Source organism: Canis lupus, chromosome 15, assembly GCF_048164855.1.
Source record: "Canis lupus baileyi chromosome 15, mCanLup2.hap1, whole genome shotgun sequence".
NCBI classification, from domain to species: Eukaryota; Metazoa; Chordata; class Mammalia; order Carnivora; family Canidae; genus Canis; species Canis lupus.
The window spans coordinates 48,075,673-48,102,968 of record NC_132852.1 but is presented as its reverse complement, the minus strand read 5'-3'; the positions used below and the strand labels follow the sequence as shown (position 1 = coordinate 48,102,968).

At 51.9% G+C, this 27,296-nt stretch overlaps 1 protein-coding gene across 4 annotated transcripts in view; it reads right to left on the bottom strand.

Moving 5' to 3' along the window:
* Positions 1-769: 769 nt before the first annotated feature.
* Positions 770-27,296, bottom strand: part of OGDH (oxoglutarate dehydrogenase) — a 69,248-nt gene continuing 42,721 nt past the window's right edge. For all 4 annotated transcript variants that reach the window (XM_072777194.1, XM_072777196.1, XM_072777197.1 and 1 more), the window contains 18 exons: positions 24,498-24,652; positions 24,258-24,404; positions 23,988-24,078; positions 23,475-23,654; positions 20,688-20,816; positions 9,012-9,191; positions 8,582-8,734; positions 8,230-8,332; positions 7,987-8,115; positions 7,636-7,786; positions 7,291-7,418; positions 7,016-7,194; positions 6,564-6,635; positions 5,820-5,948; positions 5,280-5,352; positions 2,107-2,270; positions 1,864-2,018; positions 770-1,774 (listed from right to left, as the gene is read on the bottom strand). In XM_072777194.1, coding sequence (XP_072633295.1) covers positions 1,654-1,774; positions 1,864-2,018; positions 2,107-2,270; positions 5,280-5,352; positions 5,820-5,948; positions 6,564-6,635; positions 7,016-7,194; positions 7,291-7,418; positions 7,636-7,786; positions 7,987-8,115; positions 8,230-8,332; positions 8,582-8,734; positions 9,012-9,191; positions 20,688-20,816; positions 23,475-23,654; positions 23,988-24,078; positions 24,258-24,404; positions 24,498-24,652 — 2,439 coding nt within the window. In that variant the 3' untranslated portion in view covers positions 770-1,653. The remainder of the gene's footprint in view (positions 1,775-1,863; positions 2,019-2,106; positions 2,271-5,279; positions 5,353-5,819; positions 5,949-6,563; positions 6,636-7,015; positions 7,195-7,290; positions 7,419-7,635; positions 7,787-7,986; positions 8,116-8,229; positions 8,333-8,581; positions 8,735-9,011; positions 9,192-20,687; positions 20,817-23,474; positions 23,655-23,987; positions 24,079-24,257; positions 24,405-24,497; positions 24,653-27,296) is intronic.

Below are 27,296 nucleotides of genomic sequence, written 5' to 3'. Positions count from 1 at the left end.
TGCAGCTGAGCACGCGGGATGTTTGCCCAGACGTGAAGCTTCTTCCTTTGTGCGATCACGGGGCAGAGAGGACCGCAGGCTTAGCAGACGAGCTAACCTGGGAGGGCTGAGTGTTCCTGCTCCTGGCACAGCCTCTCCAGACCACACTCCAGACCACATGGCAGCACCCAGCACAGCCAGGGGTCTCCAGAGAAGGGGCTCCTGCTTCATTTTTGCCCTTTCTGGCCCTAATCCAGCCAGTCAACTGCGTCAGTCACAGGCGTGTTGCTCGTGTTCCCCGGACCCCCTGCCCAGGTCTGCTTGTGGGTGGCCATTGTCCCAGTAGGGCTGCAGGACCCTTGGGCCAGCTGCAGGGAGCATGCAGGATGTGGTGGAGATTACAAGCAGGGACCCAGGTGTGGCCTACAGGTTACGGCACACATCAGCCCCATGTCCACACCCAGGCCTTCCCCTGAGCTGCCTCTTGGAGCTGGGACACTGGGACCTGGGGGCCCTGCTGGCATAGTTGCTTCTCTGCAGAGGCCAAAGGAGCTACATAGGCCTTTAGAGGCACACTGGCTCAGGGCCCAGGTGCAGGCCATGGAGCATGGCTCTAGGTGGTGAGGGGAGGGGCCCTGGGAGCAGCAGAGGCTCAAGAAGCAGGTGCACAGGCACAGCTCTCACCCATGATACATGGCCAAGCAGTGAGGAGCTGCTTCCCAGGCAGGGTGGGGAGGCCTCGGTGGGTCTCTTCCGAGGGAGGACAGAAAAGAAGGACACGCAGACAGGCCCGAGGAGAATTTCATTTATGGGACAAGCCAAATGCAATGCAAAGTTGTTTTTGTTCTTTTTTTTTTTAACCAAAATAAATAAATCAGATCTGTTCCTGTGATGGGTGAGGGGAGCTGCCCCCACAGCCCTGGCCCTCCTCTCCTCTCCTGACCAGCTGTGACACAGCACAGAAAAGAATGCTTCTGTCTCCACGGTGTCGGGGGAAATGGACATAGGAGTGGGCTGGGTGGGTGGTGGGAGGTGGGGGGCAGCTGCACCTTGGCTTGGCCGTGTACCCTGCACACCTGGTGCCACCTGGCCCCAGGTGGGTGAAGCATGCATGGCCCCCACGCATGGCCCGGAACCATCTTGAGGGACGGAAGTGGACACTGCAGAGAGCGGACCTGCCCTCTCTGTGCCAGGCCGGGGGTAGGCCCCCTCCTGCCAGCCGCCCCCAGCCGCCTTGCCAGAGCTCAGCCCACCCGCGACAGTTCCTTCTGAGGGCCCTGGGGCTGGAGGTGAAGAGGCAGCCACCTGGGTCCAGGTGCAGCAGCCCCCTTGCTGGGTGACAAGGACCGCCGATACCTGGGGAGGCCATGTGAGGCTGGTCCTGCGGGGGTGGGGGCTGGGGTGCAGCTGACCCTCTCAGGACACCTGCAGGGACTCCCTCTCCTCCTCCTGCTCCCCGTGGCCTCCGCAGAGGATGCACAGCTGGACAGAAGTCATAGCGCCTGAGGGGGCAGCCAAGCACACGGGGGATGGCAGCCTAACTGGTAAGCGAGGGGGGTGTGCGGTGCAGTGGAAGGGCAGAGGTGTGGGCAGCGCTGAGGCACTATTCTTTAGTTGAGAAGCGGGGGCGGCCGTGGCTGTGGAGGGCAGTGGCCCACGCGGCCTACGTGGCGTCTATGAAAAGTTCTTAAAGGCGTCCAGGTCGAAGGCCGTGTCCAGGAGACGCTGCAGCTCCGTGAGGTGGGTCTTCTTGTTGCCGGTGGCTGGAGCAGCGGCTGGGTCCCGGCCTGCATACCTGCAGGGGTGTTGGCAGGGGTCACGGAGGAGGTGATGGCAGAACCACGGAGGACCCAGTCCCCGCTGCTCTCCCAAGGCCCCACTCACCACACGGGCTTGGCGCGGCTGATGGTCGTCCGCAGCCTGGGCTTCACGTAGTCATAGTAGCCTTGGTTCTTGTGCTCCTCCTGGCACCAGGCCAGCTCGGCATTGGGGTACTTCTGTACCTCCCGCAGCAGGAGGTCAAAGGGGAACGGGGACAGCTGCGGGGAGAGAGTGCGGGGTCTGGTCAGGAGGGGCACATTCAGGGGCCCCTGATAACCCGGGGGACGCCAGCACACCTGCCCTCACCTGTTCAATCCTGGTGATGGCCACTTGCTCTGCCATGCCTCGCGCCTTCCGCTCGCGGGTGAGGTCGTAGTACACCTTGCCCGTACAGAACAGAAGTCTCTTGACGTTCTCCGGGTTCTGGGCTGCGAGGCCATCTTCGGGGATGACCCGCTGGAAGTGCGTTCCTACGAGAGGATCCCCGCAGCCGGGGGTTCTCTCAGGACCTGGTGGAGAACACCTGGGACCCTCCCACTGCTGCCCTGCATGGGCGGGGTCCCCCAGGCAGGGCTGTGACCAGGGCTGATGCCAGAGTACATAGCTCCTCGCAAACACCAGCCTCGGATGTGACCGAGAGCGCCCTGAGGAGCACGTCACGTGCAGTGCACAGTAGGCACACCAGTTCCTTCTTCCGAACAGCCCATCCCGGATGCCCCGTACGACAGTCTGATCACTCTGCTCAGACTCTCCACAAGTTTACAAATCCTGAAGCCTTCCACACAACTGGACAAATACCCAGATTCCCATTGCTGGGCTGGGCCCCATAACCAGCTGCCTTCAGGAAGTAGCATCCAGAAATGGGTCTCACTTGGTGATATGCACACAACACACGCATGTTCGTGCTACAGAAGGACACTTCCCCCACGCAATACAGGTCAGATCTGAAAGGCCCACCATGAATGTAATGCTCAGGGGTGCGAGACAGGGAGACCCATGTCACTGCTCTCATGCAGCCTGGTACCAGAAGCCCCAGCCAGAGCAGTTGGGGAGAAGGAAGAGAAAAGGCCTCTAACTTGTAAAAGAAGAGATAAAATTATCTGTGTGTGGATGACATGATATTGTATGTAGAAAACCCCCAAATTAGAAGAGATGAACTCAGCAAAGTTGCAAATCAAAAAAAAATCCACATTCAGAGCTCAGAGGCATTTCTGCACACTAACAACAAACCACCCAAACGTGAATAAGAAACTCCATTTGCAATGGCATCAAAAGGAATAAAATACTTAAGGATCAAGAGAGGGAAGGCGTGCACATTGTGTTCACGGGCGGGCAAGCCTGCTGCTGTTACAACGTCGGTAGTCCTCAGAGTGACCTACACATTCGATCCTACCAGAACCCGAGTGGTGTCTTCTGCAGAGACAGAGAAATCCTTCCTAACACGCATGGATTCGTAAAGGCCCCTGAAGAGCCAGAATGATCTTACAACAGAGGAGCACGGTTTCTGATGTCAGAAGCCAGCACAGAGCTACAGTGCCCGGATCAGTGAGGCCCCAGCTTGCCGACTGGGACAGGAAGCCCAGAAGTAAGCCCAGCACACACGACATCTTTGTGACGAGGGAGCCAAGACCATTCAGTAGGGAAGGAAAAGGAGTCTTTGCAAAGAACGTTGGGAAAACTGGACATCCACATACAAAGGACTAGTACACCACAGAAAAGTTAATCCAAAATACGCTAAGGACTTCAACACAGGAACTACAATAATAACACTCTTAGAAGAAAAGAGAGCAAACACTTCAGAACCCTGGATGTAACAGTGATCATCTGGGTGTAAACAGAAAAAGAGACTTCAAGAGACAATACACAGGGGGGCGCTTGGGTGGCTCAGCTGGTTTAGTGTCTGACTTTGGCTCAGGTCATGATCTCAGAGTCCTGGGATTGAGCCCCACATCGGGCTTGCTGCTCAGCAAGGAGTCTGCTGCTCCCTCTCCCTCTAACCCTCCCTCGTCCCCCAGCTCTCTTTAGAATAAATAATTTTTAAAAAGATTTTATTTATTTATTCATGAGACACACACAGAGAGAGAGAGAGAGAGAGAGAGAGAGAGAGAGAGACAGGCAGAGGGAGAAGCAGGCTCCATGCAGGGAGCCCGACGTGGGACTCAATCCCAGGTCTCCAGGATCAGGCCCTGGGCTGAAGGCGGCACAAAACCGCTGAGCTACCAGGGCTCCAGGGCTGCCCAGAATAAATAAAATCTTAAAAAAAAAAAAAGAGGCAACACACAAAAATGAGAAAACAGCTGTAAGCTCTCTGATGTCAGATTAGTATCCAGCTTATAGAAAGAACTTCTAAATATCAACACCAACACAAAGAATCCAAAGAAATCAGGCAAAGGACAGAAGAGATGCTTCTCTGAAGCAGATACCTAGCCAGCCAGCAGACACACGAGAGGAGGCTCGCCATCACTGTCAGCAGGGAAACACAAGTTAAAACCACAAGGTATGGCTTCACGGGCAGTAGCATGGCCATGATAAACACACACCAAGAGCCAGTGTGGACATGGAGAAGCTGGAGACCTCCAGAGTGTGGGTAGGGATGTCAAAAGGCACAGCTGCTGGGGAAAACCACACAGAGGTTCCTCAATGACCTAAAAACAGAACCACTGTAGGATCCCGCAGTGCCACCCCTGGGGATATGCTCAAAGGGACCAAACGTGAGTTCTCCAAAGGTATCTACACACCCAGCTCACGGCAGCATCAATCACAATCACTCCCAAGTGGAAGCGACCGATGTCCACTGACAGATAAACAGGTAACACGAGTGTTTCGTCCGCACATTGGAGTAGCATTCAGCCTTAAACCTGAAAGGGGTCCTGACACCTGCTGTGATGTGAGTGGACCTGGAGACACAGCGACACCTGTTGCCCTCCTGCCTGTACTTACTTGAGAGGCCTCTCATGGCTAGACCAGAGACAGTAAGTGGGATGGAGGATCTCTGGAGGTGGCCACACAGCTGTGAGCATGCTTAAGTCTCATGAGCTGCACATGCGGAAACACTTATGTTTAAATTTTATGTGTATTTCACCATAATAACGATAAATGGGAACACAAACCAACCAAGCAGGGCTTCACCCTAATTGGAGATTTAGGAGGCACCCCCGGCCAGGTGAGCCTGGGGATGGGGGGCCTGCTCCATGCTGTGTCCACTGCCTGCCATCAGGGTGGGATCTCAACGCTGTGGGCCTCGCTGCATGTCCCCCAGGAGCAGCGGCCAAGCAGCAGGGGAAATGAGTTCAGACTTGCTTCCTGCCTCTACAGGAGGCCTGAGGCATGCCCAGGTGAAGACTGCAGACCCGGTGAGCAACTCACAAGCAAGCTCCAATTTGTGGCCTGTTGTGTTCACTGGTCTTTATCCGATGACCAACGATGTGGCAAGGGCCACAGTGAGACTGTCATGTACAGGTCCCAAGCCTCACACCCACCTGAGAGCATCTCATCGAAGCTGGTTCTGGCCTCAGGGTGCCGCAGCAGAGACTTGGGGGTGAAGATGATTAGCTGGAACAGAGTAGCATAGGCTGTGATGGATAAGGCCCCACAGATTCTGGAAGGCATGGCGAGGACGGCCCCGACTCATCCCCAGGCTGGGGACCTGGTACTGTGCCCCACCCCCAGCTCTGCGGGCAGGAGCTGCTGGGATGCTGCTGCTTCCCATTCAGCCATGTGTGTACTCCTCTGGGACCTCTTCCAGTCTGCTCTGAGCCCCAGTGCCACTTCCCTGTACCCAGCAAAGAGCCCCCACCTCTCTTCAGGGTCCCCACCCAGAACCAGGGCTGTCTCGACCCAGGGTCCCTTCACACACACACTTCTACTCACCCTTCAACACCCTGCCCAGGAGTCTGCTGGTTGGGACCCTTCTAGGGCTCACCCCCTCTTCTACTACCCGCTCACACGTCCCTCTTCCCAATAAACGGGGGCTTGGACTCTGTAGGCCAGGCCTCTGAGCAGGGTCCCCCACAACTGACCGGCTTCCGGAAGGGCAGGAGAATCTGACGACGCAGCACATGGAAGAAGTTGCCAGGGGTGGAGCAGTTGACGACAACCCAGTTGCAATCATACAGCTGGTTTATGTCAAAGTTGGCTTCTTCCAGGTTCTGCAGCTCGAGGGAGAGGCCAGAGGCCAGGCAGCACTGAGCACCTACCGTGGGACTTGGGGGCAGAAGCCCCAGCCTCAGGGCTCTCCTGCCCTTGCTCTGTCCACTATACCCTCCACTCCTCTGGAGACCTCGGCCACGCCTGGACCTTGGTTCTACCTACAGCCATGTCCGGTTCACCTTAGAAACCAACTCCCTAGGGGCACGGGGGTGGCTCAGTGGTGGAGCATCTGTCTTTGGCTCAGGGCGTGATCCCGGAGTCCTGGGATCGAGTCACGCACCAGGCTCCTTGCAGGGTCCCTGTTTCTCCCTCTGCCTACGTCTCTGCCTCTCTGTGTCTCTCAGGAATAAATAAAATCTTAAAAAAAAAAAAAAAAAGGGGGAACCAACTCCCAGTTACTTTGTTCCAAGTCTTAAAGCTCTACTGAAGCCAGCCCAGAGGGCTCCACGTTCTTTCCTCTAAGTCATCTGCCTGAACCCAATGCAGTCGCTTGTCACGCAGCAGCACAAAGGAGACTCGCACTTTTGGGGGGGCCAGCAGGAACCGCCCTCCCGTCACCCCCATGAGGCCTGGGTGCAAAGCAGCGGTGCCTGTGGCGTGACCGCTCTGCTCACCGGCAGGACGTCTGGGTCATCATTGCACATCTGCAGGAACCGCTCTGGCCGGGCGGAGGAATGTTCCGGGCCCTGGAACCGGAACACAAATTATGGTTTGGGAGCTCTGCAGAAGGGGGGAGATATACTTGCCACATCTCTTCCTTCACAAACTCTGGTCATTTCTGGTCTGAAATACGCTGAGTCGCATAGACCCGCTGGCATTTCAACTTTTTCCCCTCCCCAAGAGGTTGGATGGGCACTTCCACGTCGGGAAGGTTTCCAAACCCCAGTCCTGAGATGGTGTCCCACAGGGCCTCTGCAGTGAGGAGAGTCCCCACAGACCCACGGCAGGGGCGGGGAGGGGAGCAGGACCGGACGCCTGCTCCTGGGGATGGAGGCAGACCGGACTGCACCATGCCAACTTCTGGGGCCAGAGTCCTAGGCTTGGTGGGGAGGGCTGGGGGGCTCACCATGCCCTCCATGCCATGGGGGAGCAGCAGCACAATGCCATTCTGTCGCACCCACTTGGCCTGTCCTGGGCAGATGAACTGGTCTATGATGCACTGGGCCGTGTTGTGGAAGTCACCAAACTGGGCCTCCCAGAGGACCAGGGCATTAGGGCTGGCCATGGCAAAGCCCAGCTCGAAGCCTGTGGAACGAGGAGGCCTGAGTCAGCTGGCGGGCGGGGAGGGGGCTACTGTGGGATACAGTGGTGGAAGGAGGGCTTGTGGGCTGGGGCACTCACCCAGGACCCCGTACTCAGAGAGAGAGCTGTTGCACACGGTGTAGGGGGCCTGGTTGGGCCAGAGGTGGTTCATGGGAATGCAGGTCTTCTTGTCCACGTTCTGGTCGTGGAGCACGTGGTGGCGGTGGCTGTGGCACAACAGCACAGATTAGAAGGTGGGAGCACCTGTGCTGTGCCCTGACACACAGACCCAAGAGGCAGCTACTTGCTGCAGTGGCCACTTCTCCACAGAAGTGTCAACGTCTGAGCAGGGGAAGAGTGCTTGCAGGCCGACACAGGATTTTCTTCTCTAGAGAAACACCAGAGCCCTCCCTTTTGGTGCCAAAAGAATCCTGAGAGAATTACCTAAAGGTGCCTCGCTCCACATCCTGGCCGCTTAGCCGGATATGGATGCCCTCCTTCAGGAGGGACCCGAAAGCCATGTACTCCGCCAGAGCCCAGTCCACGGTCCTGTTCTTCACCATCTCCCCGCGGGTCTTCAAGATCCGGCTCAGCCCTGCACAGACAGGGTGCTCAGCAGCCACCGGGCATACCAGCGGGGGACAAGAGCAGTAGCTCCTTCGGCCTGGCCAGCAGCTGTGATGGCCCACCCTTTCCTCTGTCACGGGGGTGGAGGACCATGCTGAGCCAGTCCCGTGCTGGAGAGAAGTCCACGGACATGGCCCAACACTTCCACAGGTCAGTGGGCGTCCTCACCTCCATGAATGGTGAAGTTCTCCACGGGCACGGAACTGGCCACGTTCCCAATGTGTGTCAGAATGTCCTCCGTCAGGCCTGTGGAGGGGCAGGTCATGCTCCTTGGCTGTCCGTCCAGGGTGAAGAAGCCTAGGACAGGGAGACAAGCTGACACATGGCCGCCACTCTTCTAGAAACCAACTGTAGCCCACAGGGGTGTGGTGGGGGTGGAGGAGAGGGGCAAAGGCGATGCTCTTCACTCACCGGGCCAGGGGGAGTCCAGCCAGTGCTTGATGTGCAAGATCTTCTCGTCCTTGGACCTGGTGAAGGCCTCCTCGCAGATCTTATCATACTTGGAGATCTCCTCCTGTGGGGTCAGGCATAGCACAGCCATTAGGGGCGCTCTGCATAGGGTACCCCACCCACCACAGCGCACCTGACTCTGCTGGCCCCCCATGTGTACGACGGCTCTGAGGCCTGCCAGAAGCCTGCTGTGTTCTCATCTTTATCCCTAGCATCTGCTTTGTGTCTAGGGGCTGCAGACCTGCTTGAGGTCAGATGCCCTGTCCCTGCCTGGTCTCTGTCCACCCCTCCTGGATTGGAACCGGGGACTTACCTCGTACTCCGGCTGGTTGACCACACCCTGGGACACCAGCAGCTCTGCATACTTCTGCAGCACGGGCTTCTGCTTGCGGATCTGCTTGTACATGAGTGGCTGCGTGAACATGGGCTCATCCATCTCGTTGTGGCCGTTGCGCCGATAACACACCTGGACACAGCCCAGACATGTTGGCATCAGAGACCCACCAGCACCAGCCTGCTCTCCTGCACCGTGCGCCCTGTTGTCCCTCCTCTACAATTCGGGTCCTGCTGAAATCTCCTTTATGCCAGAGTCGCCACCACAGGAGATGAAACCAGTGACCTGAGGACACCCTGACACAAGACCTGAACTACCTTCCTTCCCGGCAGGGCCCTAGGATGTGGGTGGGTCTGCCTCGAGTGGGAGCCCACTGCTCCTCTCCCAGACACAGATGGAGGCTGCTCACCAGGTCCACTACCACGTCCTTATGGAAGGTGCTCCGCCACTCGGCCGCCACCTTGCACACATACATGACAGCCTCTGGGTCGTCCGAGTTCACGTGGAAAATGGGCGCATTCACGACGCGGGCCACGTCAGTGGGGTAGGGTGAGGAGCGGGCCATGCGTGGGTCAGTGGTGAAGCCGATCTGCAAGAGACACACTGCTGGGCGGGGCTGGGCAAGGTGGATGGCACTCCACTGGCCCAGCGGGGCCGGGTCAGACAGGTGGGGCTGGGCGGGGTTAGGCTGGGTGGGGTGGGTGGAGCACCACTGTCTTAGCTGCCTCCTGGCTGCACCTGCCCTACTTGGTCCCCAAATGGCTACTCAGGTGGTTTATTAAAAACTGTTTTGTTGTTTCCTATTCTGCGAATAAACTTCATATGTTCAACACATAGAGTTTGGAAGACAGGATTAAAAAATTAAAGTTAATTTAAACAAAGTTACATATCTTTCCACCAGGTACAGGGTAAACACCTTGATGTCTTTCTTTGCACATATACAGCTAATATATATTAAAAATTTCAGAGGCTGGTCTATAACCCAGCAGTTTCTTCATTTAACACTGTAAGCACTATTTTGTCTTTCTTTTCTTTTCTTTTCTTTTTTTCTTTCTTCCTTCCTTTCCTTTCCTTTTCTTTCTTTCTTTTCTCTTTCTTTCTTTCTTTCTTTCTTTCTTTCTTTCTTTCTTTCTTTCTTTCTTTCTTTCTTTCTTTCTTTCTTTCTTTTTTCTTCTTTCTTTCAAGATTTTATTTATTCATGAGAGACAGAGACACACACACACACACACACACAGGCAGAGGGAGAAGCTGGCTCCATGCAGGGAGCCTGACGTGGGACTCGTTCCCGGGACTCCAGGATCACGCCCTGGGCCAAAGGCAGGCACTAAACTGCTGAGCCACCCAGGGATCCCCATCAGCACTGTTTTCTTTGAAAGGAAAATTTAAAGCTTTCATGATCATCCTTACTTTGTCTATATTTGTATTTCTATGACCTATATCTCCTATTGACTTCTAGGAAATGCCTCACACGCACAGTGTGACAATACCATAGTGGTCACACATGAGCGCCTCCAAACCTCTGTGCCAACATGACCTGCTTCTGCTGCAGCGACTATCCTCTTAGGCTTGTCCCAACTTTACAATTTTGATACAATTTCAGAGTGGAGAAAGTTGAAAGAATAACACAAATAACTCCCATACACTCTTTACTCAGATTTGGCATTTGTTGCCTTTTGTCTTTTACCATCCATGCTCCCTCCCTCCACACGCGTGCGACACAGGACGTAGGTGGTAGTCCCCATTTGCTAAAACAGGGATGTTCCCTGAGCAGCCTAATCAATTCCATGTCCCAGACTCCACACACACACGCCCCCACTCTGTGCCCTCTCTTGTTTCCCTTTCATCTGGAAGACTCCCCACCTTTCTTGATTTTCATAGCATTGGCATCTGTCCATTTTACTGGTGGTGGACACGTTCCCACACAGGTCTGCTCCAGCAAATACGGAGCTCACTTGCGTTCACTCCCAGGAAGGGAACGCTGAGCCACAGGCTGCGAGCCTGTGGATGTCTGCAAATGCCAGCAAGCTTCTCTTCTGTTGCGAGTGTGCCATTCAAGTTCCAGCCAGTGGCAAGTGAGGGCCCCACACTGCCTTTCACCAAACTGTGACTCTGTCTCCATGGTATTAAATGTTTTGATGATTATATAGCACTGCTTCCTATGGTTTTGCCGAAATATATGCCAAGACTTCTACTGTCAGACATATGGCTTATTTTCTACTTTTGTAAGCAGTACCATTATGGTTTTGACAAACATAGAAAAGCATTTAGCATCTGATGGCTTCCTCAGGAGAGAATTTCTGGTCAAATCGTAGATACATCCATAGAGAAACAAGAGCATCAGGAAAACAGCCACTTCATCTCTCGCTACATATCTTACTGACCTGGTCTCACACTGTGTCATGATCTGTGGCATCAAAATATCAATGAAGAGACTGAAGAAAACATGAGCAAAACCACAGCTCCTAAAGATGTCTGGGAATTCCCATGGTTTTTACAATCTCCTTTATCACATTGACTAAAGAGAAGATTAGAAATGATCAGAAACCAATGAGAACATTAACAAATGATGTACCAGGGAGAATTCTGATGAACACGTCTTGAACAATCTCATCACCCACCTGGGTCTCCTCATTCAGGGAGATGAATGTGGGGAACTATGAGTTCGTGACCACAATTTGCATGTTGCTTATAGAACCTCGCTGGAAGTGAACTGCTTTGACAGGTTTTGACCTGAGTCCACCAGCCGCCCTCCCCCTCAGGACCCACAACAGTTATCAGCATCTGTGTCTTCAAGCACATATGGATGTACGCACACGCATGAGGAGACAGAGGTGTGCTCTGCAAGCATGGGCACCTCTGTGGGTGGTGGGTGTGCACACACACAGACACAGGGAGATGGGTGTGTACACACTCTGCCCGCTACTTTCTCCCTATGGAATCCATCTCGTAGACCATTTCAACAGTACACAGACCCCAGTCTTTTAAATAGTTTCACTGCACCGCGTTAATCACTACAGTTAACTCACACCGTGGCTATTTACGCACCAGGCACTATTCTGAGCATTTTATATATATTAACTTTCATGTGCTTTGTAACACACATATGGGTACACCATAGACTATTTAACCAGCTCCCTGTTGATCTAGTGATGAAAATTTTTATTTCTGGTCTTAGAGCATCAGCGATGTCTTTAAAGACATCTCTCAGCAAACATCTGGTAGTGAGTGCTCCAGTGGGAATACCCCACTAAGTGGAACTGCAGGTTTGAGAGCCAGAGACCCCGAAGTCAAATGGTTAACTCTTGCCATCCCTGGCTAGAGCCCTGTCTCCTTCATCCTGCAGCTGGACCCTGGCAGGTTTGAGAGCCAGAGACCCCGAAGTCAAATGGTTAACTCTTGCCATCCCTGGCTAGAGCCCTGTCTCCTTCACCCTGCAGCTGGACCCTGGCTGGAACAAATCTGATTGCTCAAAGCTCTTCTGGTCACTCAACCGAGACCTGGTTTCTAGTAGTTGCTATCCATTGGTGCTGACTCTGCCATCACATTCTTGCTACATGAATCATTGGTTTTGATGAAAACAGCTCTCAGGCTTTTAGAGGTCTTCCAGCTTCCTGGGTCATTCCTGGTGGGGTAGTTTCCAGACGCTATGCCATCCTATGACACTCTCCCCTGGACACGGTCTCACTTAAGTGCAACCAAAATCCTTCACAATCTTTCATAAGAAGTTTGACAAACCCATGGCTGACCTACACTGTATCTGTTTAATGAGGTTCTTAAATTGGAATGTTATTAAACATTTATATTGCAAAGAAGGAAAGTTTCAAGTCAGTGATCTAAGAAACCAGGAAGAGGAGGCTAAATTAAATCCAAAGCAAGCAGAAGGGAAGGGATAACAAGGAGTAGAAATCAATAAACCAGAAAAACAGGAGCACACAGAAAATGCAATGAACCCAAAGCTGATCCTTGGAAAGCAACAACAAATCTACAGCTAGACCAACTAAGAAAAAAAGAGAAAAGATATGAATTATCAGTATCAGGAATGAGAGAAGGGATATCAGTACAGATTCCAGTAAACTTCCAAACTCTAGGACCATAAATTCTACAACTTAAATGAAAGAAGTCACCACAGCCACTTGAGAACAAACTCATAACCTGGATAGTCCTACATTTATTAAAGATACTGAGTTTATATATAAATATATATTTATACATATAAATATATATATAAATATATATATAAAATATATACATTAAAAATATATTTTTAAGGTGTGTGTGTGTTTAAGATTCTAGTTATTTATTTGAGACAGAGAGAGAAGGAGAGAGAGAGAGAGCAAGCATGCGCACTCAGGGGCGAGGGCAGAGGGAGGAGCAGACGCCCCGCTGAGCAGGGAGCCCAACAAGGGACTCCATCCTAGGACCCTGAGACCATGATCTGAGTCAAAAGCAGAGATTTCACCCACTGAGCCCCCCAGGGGCTCTAACAAAAGATTTAAGTAAGATTGGAATCTCAACACAAAATCCAAGATGTCCTGGTTTCATTTGAAAACCAACAACCTAGCTTGAATGAGAAAAAGTGATCATCAGAAGCTAACACCAAGATGACACAGATGTTAGAATTATCTGACAAAGACATTAAAAAGATGTCATAAAAATGCTTTGATGAAAATTATGAACATGCATGAAACGCATGAAAAAATAAAAATTCTCAGCAAAGACAAAGAAGAAATGAGAATGAAGTCAAAAGTTTAGAACTGAAAAATTAAAAATTAAAAAAACTGGCATGCCTGGGTGGCTCAGTTGGTAAAGTGTCCCACTCTTTTTTTTTTTTTTTTTTTTTTCCCACTCTTATTTCAGCTCTGGTTGTGGGATCGAACCCTGTGTCAGGCTCTGCGCTGAGTATATGAGTCTGCCTGAGATGGTCTCCCTCCTTCTCCCGCTGCCTCTCCACCCTGCTCGTGCTCTCTCTAAAAAACAAACAAAAAACTGGTGGAAACAACCTGAATGGAGGTCTCTACAGTACAATAGAGAGGAAAGAATCTATGACCTTGAGGTCACTCCGAATCCCAAAAAATGGAGAGATTGAAGAACACCATGAACAAAGCATCAGGGAATGTGAAGCTGGCAACAGGTCTGACGTTGGCACCACTGGAGACTCAGAAACAGAGGGGTGGGGCTGAGTAAGTATCTGAAATAAGAAATATCGTCTGTAGGAATAAATGTAGTTGAGGAGGTGAGAGACCTGTCCTCTGAAAACTCCAATATGTTGATGAAAGAAATGGAAGACAACACAAAGAAATGGAAAGATACCATGCTCATGGACTGGAAAAATTACCTATCAAAATACCAGGGGCACTTTTCACAGAAATAGAGCAATCAACCCTGAAATTTACATGGAACCACAGACCACAAATAGCCACAGCAGTATCCCGAAAGAAGAATAAAGCTGCAGGTGTCATACTGCCTGATTTCAAACCACGCTGCCAAAGCTGTAGTGATCCAGACACTATGGTGCTGGCATAAAAACAGAATAGACCAATGGTACAGAACAGAGCCCAGAAACAAACCCATGCCTACAAAGGAGCCCAAACTATATAGTGAGGAAAGGACAGTCTCTTCAACAAATGATTTTGGGAAAACTGAACAGCCACATGCAGAAGACCACGTTCTTACTCCATACACAAACATAAACTCAAGGGGATCCCTGAGTGGTGCAGCAGTTTGGTGCCTGCCTTTGGCCCAGGGCGCGATCCTGGAGACCCGGGATCGAATCCCACGTCGGGTTCCTGGTGCATGGAGCCTGCTTCTCCCTCTGCCTATGTCTCTGCCTCTCTCTCTCTCTGTGTGACTATCATAAATAAATAAAAATTAAAACAACAACAACAACAAAAAAAAACAAACATAAACTCAAAATGGATGAAAGCCAGAATGTGAGACCTTTTACTCCTAGAAGAAAACACAGGCAGTAATTCCTGGAGATCAGTCTTTGTGAGTTTAGGGATCTGACACCAAAAGCAAAGATAGGTTAACCAGTGGGACTATGTCAAACTAAAAAGCTTCTGCACAGCAACGGAAACCATTAACAATGAAAAGGCAACTCATGGGATTGGAGAAAATAACCACAAATTTTATGTCTGATTAGGGATTCATATTCAAAATATACGAAGAACTGATACAACTCAGCAAGAGCCAAATAATCTAATTAAAAAAATAGGCAGAGGGCCTGAATAGACACTCTTCCAAAGACATGCAGATGGCCAACAAGCACATGGAAATATGCTCCACATCACTTGTCATCAGGGAAATGCTCAAAACCACAGTGAGATCCCACCTCTCACCTGTCTGGATGGCTCAAAAGAACAACACAGGAAACAACACGTGTTGGTAAGGATGCAGAGAAAGGGAAGCCCTCGTGCATTGTGGGTAGGAATGCAAACTGGTGTAGTCACTGTGGAAATCAGTATGGAGGGTCCTCAGAAAGTGAAAAATAGGAAAACCACGTGACCCAGTAATCCCACTTCTGAGTATTTATCCTAAGAACACAACATCACTAACTCCAAGAGGATACATGCACCATTACTGCAGCATTATCTGCAATAGCCCAGACACAGACACAACCCAGGTATTTATCAGTGGAGGATGGGTAAAGACATGGTATATATATACACAATGGAGCATTATTCAGAAATCAAAGAGGAATTCTTGCCATCTGTGACACATGTATGGATCTTGAGGGCATCACACTAAGTGAAATAACTCAAAGACAAATATCACATGATCTCATTTGTATGTGAAACCTAAAACAAGACAAAACCCAAACTCATAGATACAGAAAACATATAGGTGGTTGCCAGAGGTGAGGGGTGGGATGCGTGGGTAAAAGGGGTGAAGGTGGTTAAAAAAATACATCATGTTTGAAAAGCCCCCAAATGTGTCAAAAGCTATAAATTTACAGGTTTGAGAAGCTGAATGATGCCGAGTCACCTGGGTGGGGGAAAGATAATTTTCTCCGCCGATGGTGTCCGTGTGTAACAAACTCCTTCCTTGCCCCACATGCAGAAATTAACTCCAGTGGGTCATAGATGCAAAGAGCTTTGAGGAAAACATAGGAGCAAGAAAATGAAACTTTTGTGCTTCAAAAACATCAAGAGAGTGAAAACTCCATAGAGAGAAAATATTTGCAAATCACATACCTGATCAAGGGCTTGTATCCACAATATATAAAGAATTCTCACAATTCAATGATAAAAAGACAATCCAGTTTAAAAACAGGCAGAAGATTGTTGTAAATATTTCTCCAAAGAAGACATACAAAGTGCCAACAAACACATTTGCAGATGATGGACATCATTAGTCATTAGGGAAATGCAAACTGAAACCAGTTCACACCCACTTTGATGGCTAAGATAGAAGGGAGACGAGCTAGTGTCCATGAAGAGGTGGGACAACTGGAACTCTCAGATATCACTGACAAAAGGTCATATGGTACAACAACCTTGGAAAACAATCTGGTGGGTCTAAGGGTATGCAGAGCTACCAGGTGACCCCACAATTCCACTCTGGGTTACATGCCATATGGAAACCTGGGCCCAGAGCAGCATCACGTATAACAGCCAAAAGGTATAAATAATTCAAATGTTCCTCCCCTGATAAATGGGTGAATTAGACTTGCCAGAGCCATATACTAGGTATTGCATGGCCATCACAGGGATGAAGTCCTGATAACAGTATGACTGACAGCTGCTTAGGGCTGAGGAGGAGGGGCAGGGGCGTGACAGCTAACGGACACAGAATTTCATGGATAGAACACGATAAAATGTTCTACGATTGTGGCAGGAGCCGCACTGTCTGTTCCACTGTATGCTGTAAGTGGACCACGCTGTAAGTGGACCAAGGGTGCAGTGTGTGAGTTACATTTCAATAAAGCTGTTACAACAAACAGAGAAGAGCTGAGCAAACCCTTAACAGGCTGAACCCAAAGACATCCATGCCAAGGCACCTCACACAGAGCTTCTAGGAATGGAAGACAAAGGGAAGTCTTCCTGTAGAGCAAACTCCAGGCCCAGAGGTCTCCTCCTGCAAGGCTGCACGGAGTGTTTACAGAGGAGGTGACCCCAGTCCTACACAGACTTGTCTGGAAAACCGAGGAGGAGGGAGCAGTCCCCAACTTAACCTGACCAGGTCAGCACGACCCTGACACCAAAACCAGGCAGATGCGACAAGAACACATGAGTTACAGACACAAGAGTCCACACTCAGGATGGGATCCGCCACCAGCAAAGCACAGGATCATCTTAACAGACATAGTAAAGCATCTGACAAAAACTACCATCCGTTTGTGATAAATTCCATCCATGAATCAGGAACAGGAGGGAGCTCTCTGAGCCTGCAAGGATGCAGACAGAGCACCTGCAGCAAGGACCTCGGTGAATCACCAAAAACGGATGCTTTCCTCTTAAATGGGGAACAAGGGAGGGATGTCCACTCTCCCGTGTCTGAACTGTGTGGGCCCTGTGGTGAGAAAGGGGAACACAAGGCATTTATGTACAAGCACTGGAAAGGAAGAAACAGAACCTTCTCTTGTGGAGATGTGACTGTTCATACAGAGATTCCATGGTATCACAAACAGATTAGAAAAATGAGCTTAACAAGGCTGTGGGGTACAAAATGCAAAACTGAATTCTATTTCTATATCCTGACAACAATCAGAAATGGAAATTTTAAAGAAGTATCATTTATCATAGCCCCCAATCAATTAATATTTAGAAGCAAGTCTCACAAAAGACATGCAGGATCTGTATGCTGAGAACTACAAAATACCTATGAGAGGAACAAAAAAATAAAAATAAAAATAATGCAGAGACTTGCTGTATTCTCAGGTTAGAAGGCTCAGTATTGCGAAGGCTGCAATTCTTCCCAAACTGACGTACTGACTCCACATACTTCTACTCAAAATATTAGTGGAGTTTTTTTGGTGGAAATCGACAAGCTGATTATAAAATTTGATGAAAAAACTAGTAACAGAACTGTGAGAACAACTGTAAATAATGAAGTTGGAGGATTCGGGCCACTGAATGGCAGTACCACAGTTGTCCAGGGGGCACAGTGTTGGCAGGAAGCAGAGAGGACGGGTCTGCAGACACGTGCTCAATTCACTTCCAGCAAAAACAGTCCTTTCCACAGATTGCCCCGAAACAAGAGATACGTACACCCATCCCCAAACCCCAAATACAACCCAGACTTACACACAAAATATGAAACTATAAAACTTCCTCAGTCAGGCAAACTTTCTTTAGATCTGACATAAAACACATGATCCACAAGAGAAAGAAAATCATAAACTGGACTTCACCGACATCAAATACCTCTGGGTTTGTTAAAGTGAAAGGTAGGAGAACAAAGATAAGGCACGAAATGGAAGGAAATCTTTGCAAACACATCTCTGATATAAGGGACTCGTGTCCAAAACTCTGTAGTTTTAGCAATAAAACCAGCAGCCTCCCCCTGACCCCTCCTGCAGAGAATTCATGGTGGCTGGTACGCACCAGAAACAACACCTCCCGTCTTCAGCCTTTAGGAGAAGGAAGAGTGAGCCGCACGCGACACTGCAGGCTGCAGGAGTTCTGGGAAATAGGCCGGTTCTGGTAAAGTCTATCAGACCGTTAGGGTGTGTGCACCCAGTAGTCCCAGCAACAGGTACGTGCAGAGTGAGAAACAGATAGACAAGCCATCATTTGTCTATGAACCTTTACGCTGACTTCAATCCTAACTGCCAAAGCTGGGAATGCTCCAAATTCCCACCCACTGTGGCGAGCGACCGTGCAACTGAGTGCCATGCAGCAACCGGAGGAAAAGACCCCACAAACACAGATGTGCGCCAAGGGGTGTCGCCAGGGGAGCCAGTACTGCAGGGCTCCGTTCACCTGTCACTGTGGCGGCAGGTGGGGAGAGGGCGGCAGGTGCCCATGTGTATCTGTCCCAGCCTGGAGGAGTGCGCACTAGCACCGCTGGACTCTACCGTGTGGAGCCATTCCTGTGTCTACACTCTAGACTACGTGTTGTTGCCTGCGGACGCCTCTCACAACTGGACTGGCACAAAATGTTGCAGGTGCCTGGCAGCTCTATTTGCCAGGATCCTGAAGAGGTTATCTTTTACGGTCTCCTGGGACGGAGCTCACCCCAGCCTGGAAACTGCTCTCGGGAAATTCTAAGTTACCCTGTGTCTTAGGCTTCCAATGACTCTGACTCACCTCTGCTGCCACTCCTCCAGAGTGAGGAGAGTTCTCCTGTTAGCACTGCAGGCTCAGCCCACAAGCAAGGAGTCTTGTAGTGACAGGTTTTTTGTTTGGTTTCTAGACCTTTCTGTGTTTTTGGCTTTTTTTCAAAATTCTTTCTGATACTGTTCTTTGAAAGAAAGCAGATCGAATGCTGACTCTCAAGCAAGCTCTTCATTCACTCTCTGCTCCAGGCTCTCTTCTGGAGAATGGGAAAGATCCTGCCCAGGGCTCGGGTGGCTTCGGTATTGGCTAATGTGAGCGCCTAGCCTGGTGCCTGGCACACAGCAGGTGCTTGATGAGTGACAGCTGTGATCACACTGCACGTTATGTTGGTACCCGATGACGTGCCTGACCGTGCAGATTTTGAGCTCTCCTGCCTTATGGCAGAAGGGCCACCATGTCTGCTTTGATGTTTGCATTCTCCTGGCTCCCTCTCTGCGCCCTGCTGGGACAGTGCAATCGTCCCCTGTTCCTCTACACCCTCTGCAGATAGAAAAAATCACCTTTGGAAATGAAACTATCTTGCCACTCCCTCACTCTGGTCCTTCCAGCAGCCTCCCGATGCATGGAGGGCCCCAAGGGAGCTGGCCGATGGCCCCGTTCCTTCCTCTGGACACAGAGACTCCTTCCCTGCCTGGATCCCAAGGCCCCATCATTTGTCTACCTGACTGTCAGTTTGCATTTAAAGATCAAATCTGGGGATCCCTGGGTGGCTCAATGGTTTAGTGCCTGCCTTTGGCCCAGGGCGTGATCCTGGAGTCCCGGGATCAAGTCCCGCATCAGGCTCCCTATATGGAGCCTGCTTCTCCCTCTGCCTGTGCGTCTGCCTCTGTGTCTCTCACGAATAAATAATAAAATAAAATCTTTAAAAAAATTAAAATATAAATAAGTAAATAAAAAATATATATACATACACACACACACATATAAATATATATAAACACACACATACATACATACATATGTTAAATCCTCTGGGAAACGTGCTGCCCGACCAGCATCCGTAGGCCCCCACCCCACATTGGACCCCAGCTCTGAGGCGGCAGGGAGCATGCCCTCACTCTGCTGGAACCTAGCACAGCACCTACATGCAAAGGCCTCAGTATCTGTCACAGGACAGTTCACAGGAGCTGGCGACAGGCACCCTTGGGTACAGCCGCCAGAAGTAACAGACACATCAGGATTATGTAAGAACGGCCGAAATATTCCCTTACAGGAGTGTTCATCATGGCATTACTTAAAACAGTGCAAAATGAGAATCCTAAAAGTCTAACAACATGGCAATGTCTGTTTTATGAAACAATCTATGACAGATATTTACACTAAAATTAATATTTTCAGGGGTACCTGGGTGGCTCAGTGGTTGAGCATCTATCTACTTTCAGCTCAGGTCATGATCTTGCAGTCCTGGGATCGAGCCCAGGAGTCTGCTTTCCCTCTCCCTGCTTGTGCTCTCCCTCTCTCTCAAATAAAATCTTCAAAATTAATATTTTAAAAGTACATAAGAACATGAGAAAATAATGAGATGAGTAAGAAAGGAGCATACTGAAGAACCTCAGTTTCTTCAATATGAACCGCCATCTATATGCCCTCGTGGGGCTGAAATAATATATTCTAAAGTAGTATCATGATCTTGAATAACGTCATCAAAATCTCTCCTTTTTAAAAAGATATCTTTTGTGTTGCCCACATCTTTCATAAAAGACACACGTACATGATCAGAGAACAACTGTCCTAAATAATCGAGGCATGTCATTCTAAGTAAGATGACGTGAGCACAGGGTGCCCTCAGGAGGAGCCTCAGTTACCTGATTGTTGACGACCACGTGGACGGTGCCGTGAGTCGTATAAGAGGGCAGGTCACTCAGGTGGAAGGTCTCGTACACAATGCCTTGGCCGGCAAAGGCAGCGTCTCCATGTAGAAGGATGGACATGACCTGCAGACATGCAAAGGAAACCCGAAATCCAACACAGTCCCGACCATCATGGCTACAGGGCATACCAGAGACTAAGTCACAATGTGCTTTTCAAAAATGAATGCATTTTGAAAACCTGTCAAACTTAGAAACAAAGTGGGAGGAGAACAAGACCCCCAAGCCCCTCCTGGGTCCTGACCCGCTCCATCTGCACACCTGCCACTCTGCCACTGTCTGCTGCAGAGCCCGTGGATGTCACGCTGGCATAGCCTGTGGGACCCTCCCACCAGGAGAGCAACTCTGGGGGGCTCTGACTGGGAGTAGTTCATTGCCTCTCCTGTCTCCACCACCTGGACAAGCCTTGGGCTCCAGCATCCTTCATGACCAGGCTCAGTACACTCCATCCTGGGAGATACCCCAGTTGGCCTGACCCATGCCAGCTTGTGTCCTTGTGGTCGCCTGGGCAGGGAGTTGGCTTTGTGTCTCCCTTCCACTCACTGTTCCCCTCAGTCAGGAGAACAGCAGCAGCATCTGAGAACCTCTGGGTCCCGCTCCTCACCAAGCCCTGCCCAGCAGCTGCAGTGGCCTCTCTAGGGCGCTACCAGGTGTCACTCTCACATGTATCTAGTGGCGATCTGCAAGACCCTCTCCTTCTTGCCTTTTATTTGTATTCATGTGTGCTTAGGGGTTTCTAGCTTATTCAATTGCTGTAACTGACTCATCAGAGTGACTTTGCCATCTGGACGGCGGCTCTCTGGCACGGTAGAGCCTTCAGCCTTATGCTGAGCGGCCCCGTGGCCTGGAAAGAGATACTTCTCCAGGAGCCTGCTTCCTTCAGCAGGGACAACAGGTAAGACCAGGCTGCACATACAGGTGTCTCTCAGCGACTGTGTGTGCAGCATAACGGCAATGCTGCTGAGTGCAACCCGACCCTGTTCTGTGTGCTCCTCCCTCCACATCCACAAATACTTCCTACGCTGTGAAACACAGCTACTGCTCCCTTGGATGCTTTCGTGTGTCCCGCCAGGAAGGGAAAGTCTACGATGTCCTCTTAGGGGACAAAATGTAGATCTACTCAATAGCACCCTTTGTGTCCTGCCTCTGGATGCAGGGATGTTTGCTAGGACAGGTTTGTTCAGGGGCATCCTCAGAGGCACGTAGGAAGGTCACAGGGAGTCCAGCCAACGCCTTCTCTGCACATACTCAGCCTCCCGCTGTTGGGTGCTTCGGGGAGAGCCTCCTGTCCAGGTCTCCTGGGGAAGCCGCTGGGACCCTTGCCAGGCAGCAAGGCTGTCCCCCGAGGCTCTCTCAGTGTGGCGCTGGCTGCCGCTCCTTGCGTCTGACAGCACCCCAGTGCCCGATCTAGACCTTGGCAGGAGCAAGTCTCTGGGTGGGCTGCTTCCCCATGAACACCCCAGGGGCCAAACCAGGTCAGGCCCCATCCTGTCCCAGGTTATGCAACAACCCTGGTTACGTGGACAGAGGATAAAGATGTTTTCTTAAATGAGAAAGGTAGGTTAACAGCTCCAGATCCCTAAATTCCGTTTAGCAGAAATCAGCTAATTGCTGGGGGTTTCAGACGAGCAGCGAGAACAGGCATGAAGGGGTGTGGGGTCTGGATCCATGGCTGAGGGTGGGCAAGGGCTGGAGTGGCTCCCACGGAGGGGTGGGTCCTCAAGGGGTGGGCAGCGTGCACTAGGAAGAGCCCTCCCGAAAACAAGGGCCTGGGGAGCACCGGGGCTGACCAGCCTCTCCTGACCTTGCAGCTCACAGCAGGACTGATCCGTGCCAGCATCCGGAGCAGTTCAAATGTTCTCTTTGGCCCTCACCTAGTTATTCACTGCTTTCCAGGACGTGTCTAGCACTCTGGGTGAGTGCTGCTTGAGGGGCTTTTTGTCTGTCACTCACAAATGAAGACATTGCACAGACTTTCCTGCAATCTCCTTCCCCTGCCTAGCTCCAAATGCCCAGGCCAGTGTCCTCGCCAAGGATGACAGGATGATGGCTAACCTTGGCCACTGTGTCGGTGCTGCTCCCAGAGGCTGCACAGGAGGCCCGCCCTTCTCTGGAGTTTGACCTTCACACCTTGACATCTTCCCCGTGGTCCGTGCCCTTTCTCTGTGAGGGCAGGAGTGCCTGCAGCACAGGACCCACTTCCTGTCCCCGACACCACGCCTAGCCCACACCGATTGCTGCTGATGGCAGCTTCCTGTGTCACCCTCCGAGCGCAGTCTAGCAGACTTACAGTATTTTAAATTATAGAACCGGTAAGCTAATGCTTGGTACCAGCCCTAAAAAGTTGGCCTCCTCTAAGGGCACCCCTGGGCCAGCATGCCCCGCTCTGCCCACAGCACCCCCCAGTCTACCTCCACCTCACCTCTGCCTTTCACCTCCAGAGTAAGTTCTTTCTTGCAAGCCCGGCTTCACCGGGGGTGTGAGGATGGGATTGCCCCCCCCCCCCCCCCCCCCCCCCCCCGCATCCCTGCCTGTCTCTGCTGCTTCAACCCAGGAGGGGGCACCTCTGGCAGCATGGCTGTATCGCGATCTAGAATTCCTCCAAAGTCTGTCCAGAATACGTTGTTAAACTGCAGAAACCTGAGGTGGGAGACATGATGGGCTCAGAGCCCATCCTGGACACTGTGGCCTCAGGGTTGTCCTGGCTGATCCCTGCGGCCTTACCTTCTTCCCCTCCGTGTCCCCGCAGTAAAACTGCTCGGCCTTCGTCTTGCCCATCACCACCGGGTCGGCAGCCTCGAGGTGGGAAGGGTTCGCTACCAGCGACAGGGTGATGTTCCTGTCGGTCACACGGTTGATCCGCCGGTGGTACATGCCCAGGTGGTACTTCACGTCCCCAGAACCCTGACACACAGACACAGGGTCTTTATCCTCAGTGGGAGATGCTTAGGCTTCACGATGGCTCTGCTCTGTGCCACTTCTATCCCAGAACCCCATTCCCGAAGGCGTGGTGGGAAGGTGTTTCCCGGGATGGCTCCCCCCATGGCTCTGGGAGGAGGGGCACATCCTTGCCCCCAGTGGGAGGGCTGTGGGGGCCACCTGGCCACTGGCCACCTGTGTATGGTGTGGAAGCCCCGGCCCCCAGGAAAGGGAGGGCTGTTCTGAGTGACAAGTGGAGCTGAGGGTCTCCAGTGGCTGACCTGTGCTGGATGTTCTGAAAGAAAACAGGTGCCTCACCTCATCAGCTGCCTCCAGCTTCGAATCAAACTGGCAGAAAATCTGCTCCAGCTCCTTCCTGATGACATTGGCAAGGACATTCAGCCGCCCCCTGGAACACAGAGGCAGGTGAGCCTGATGCCACAGCAGCGGAGGAGGGAAGGTGGAAAACAAAGGCCATGGGCTGTGGGGGGCCCTCAGCCCTCTGCCTCTGCTATGCCCAGTGGGCTGGAGCCCCAGAGGGTGGTGGTGGTGGGGCCGTGGGGAAGGCCACTGGGGGCGCGTGCATACCTGTGGGGCATCCCCATGATCACGTAGTCCACCCCGTTCTCACTGGACTTGTCGATGATGGTCTTGAGCGCAGGGATCAACACCTCGCACCCTTCTAGACCGAAGCGCTTCTCAGATGACCACTTTCGCTGCAGGAAATCCTCAAACCTGGCCAGGGACCGCCACGTCACTGGGGCCAGTGCCACTCACAGGGGCTGTGGCCCCGCCCCTCCCCCCATGGGCAGAGGGGACAGCCCGCACCTGGTGGACCGCACGAGCCTGGCCAGCAGCGTCCGCTTCTCCTCATTGGTGAACTGCATGATTCCAGGCGTCTCAAACTTTTGGCGGATCCACTGGCACTGCTCCAGGTCGTTGATGAACATGAACTCCACCCCAATGTGCTGACAGTAGGCCATCTGTGTCACACACACGCACACACACCCTGTCAAGGGCTGCTCGCCTGAGGCTGTCCACTGCCTCCTCAGCCAGAAGGTTGGCAGAAACAGGGGCCTCCCTTTGAAGGCAGCAGATCTGGCTGGGCCCGGGGCAGAGACGCACGGCTGGAGGGCGGTGCCAGGTCCAGGCCCACACCATCCTCTCACTTCTAGCAGGGCCACGAGATGCATCCTTCACGTCACACTGAGCCAGTGAGCAGGAAGGGGACAGCAAGAACCATGGGGCCAGCACCACGAGAAAGAAGGGACTGTGTGGCAGTGGGTGACAGAGCTCAGCAGTCACTGAAGATTCACAGGTGTTTAGATTTTAACAACTGACCCTTCCTGGGAAGGCTGGGTCCTACAGAAGCGTGACTGCACACATCACGACACACAGGGTTGGGAATAGAGCAGGGTGTCCATCCACGGCGCTCACATTACAGCTGGGAAGGATGAAGCATGGGCTCAGTGGAAAGGAAACCAGAGTGGAACAGAGGACATGAAGGCACAGGAGGGCCCAGCCTGGGGGGGTTTACATTTTCCTGAGGCAGGTGACCAGGACCCCTCTTCTCCCTCCACCCGCCAGCCATCCCAAATCAGCACAGGAGTTAAAGAAGGAAGCACCTTGGCATGGCAGTAGGGAGATTCTATAGACCCTAAAACACCTCTAGCAGCCACACTGTCCCAGCTGAGGGCGCAAGGCTCTGCTGGTTTCCATGATAGGCATGGAGCCACCTATCACCCTGGACCATTCCTCCTGCCTTCAGAGCAGGGTGGGCATCTGTGCACATAGCACCATGATTAGGAAACAAAGGAAGGACTCTCTGAGCCAAGAATGGGCAAGCACTACAGGCACCATCACCCTGGCCAGGAGAGGAAGGGCTCAGGTGATAAACCCAGACCATGAAGCCCAGGGATGGGGTGGGCTGGGACAATTTCTCTGACGTCAGAGTCAGCATTAGTCCCTGCTTCTGCTTCATGGTATGCAGATCCACTTGAGCCCCAAAACGGGTTGAAGGCCCCACCAGGGTGCCTGTTGACAGGAACCTCCTCCTTCAGCTTAACACAGGTCTTTCTTGGGGCTTGAATGTGACCTGCAAGGTGAGGCGGGGGAGGTCTGGCGGGGAAAGAGGAGGGAGGGAGGAGGAGGGAGAGAAGGGAGGAAAGTGGAGGGTGGGGGAGGGAGAGGGAGGGAAGAGGACGCAGGGGAGGATGGGGAGGGAGACCCACACCCCTTACTCCCAGGGAACACTATTTCCCTGACCTGAACTCCTTAAAAGCTAGAAAAAAAAACTAGCAACTCTCTTGTGTCGATCACCATCAGCATGAGTTTAGCTATTAACTTGGATGCGTGATGACTGGGGCCCTGGATCACGTGTTGTTTTTCCTAGTCTTGGCTCAATCCCCAGGAGAAAAGGCCGAGCGTTTTCAGGGGCTGGTTCTCAGTTCCTCTGTCCAGAACTTTTCAGAGGCCACAGTGTCCCAGGCCAGCCTGTGGTCCTGGCAGCTCATGCCAGCAGCCCAGTGTGCACACATGTGTGTGAACCTCCACACCATTGCTGGCAAGTGTGCCCCGACACCTGGAAGCCATGAGCATGGCTCACGGGTTGGCATGTGGGCACCCTGGGGTCAAGAGGGGCAGTGGCCAAGGTCTCACATAGCAAGAGCCCACCTCCTGGGCTGCAAGTGACAGCAGAGGGCTTTGCCCTTCCTAATGCTGGGGGTCGGGGCCACCGGGACTCAAGGCTGAGGAGATCAAGCACAGGGCTCTGCACACCCCTAGAAACATGGCTCAGGAGGAGGGCTGGGCTCCCCTCTGGAGACGTGTGGGAAGGGAAGGGGGCAGGAGCACCATGCCAGCCCTTACGAAGACTGCCCCAATCTCTGCTTTCCACAAACAGACTGGCCCAGGTGCCTGGGACACCTACGGGGTGGGGCCCACATGGCCTAGGCCCACAGACAGGCTCATCTGGAGAAGGACTAGTCTCCAAGGGGTGCAGTTTCTGAGGTCTGAGCCAGGGGAGCCCCCAGTCAGTAATGTCCCAGAGAAACAGAACATAACCATCTGTGACATTTAAATTTTTCTAACAGACAGGAATTAATTCTCAGCCTGTGTCTGATCAAGGTATCAATACTAGTTATCTCCTCAAGATCTAAGTCCCTCAGGTATTCTGCATGCTTCCAGAACTCAAGGACCGCATGGGGCTGGGGGCCACTCCTGGACGGAGTGGATCCAGACACTGCAGGCAGTGGTAAGGCCCAGTGTAGACCCAGAGGACCCCCTTGGCTAATCCTGCCCATCCCTCCCCACCCCTCCCTGACACACACACCCCTCCCCACCCTTCCCTGACACGTCCATTCCTCCCCTCTCTTGCCTGACGCCCACACCTCTCCCTGTGTCCACACCCTCATGTTGCACCAGGTCACAGTGTCAACATTTTCCCCTTACAGCCTAGAAGTGATGAAGGCCAAGCTGAAATATTGACACCACAGGATGCAAGTCACAAGTTAAAGACAATGTCATCAATAGACACTTAGACCTTTCTAGATTGTCACAGTCACAGCCACATGTGGTACCACCCATGGGAGCATTCTGATCAGATCCCACTGGCTGGAGTAAGATCCC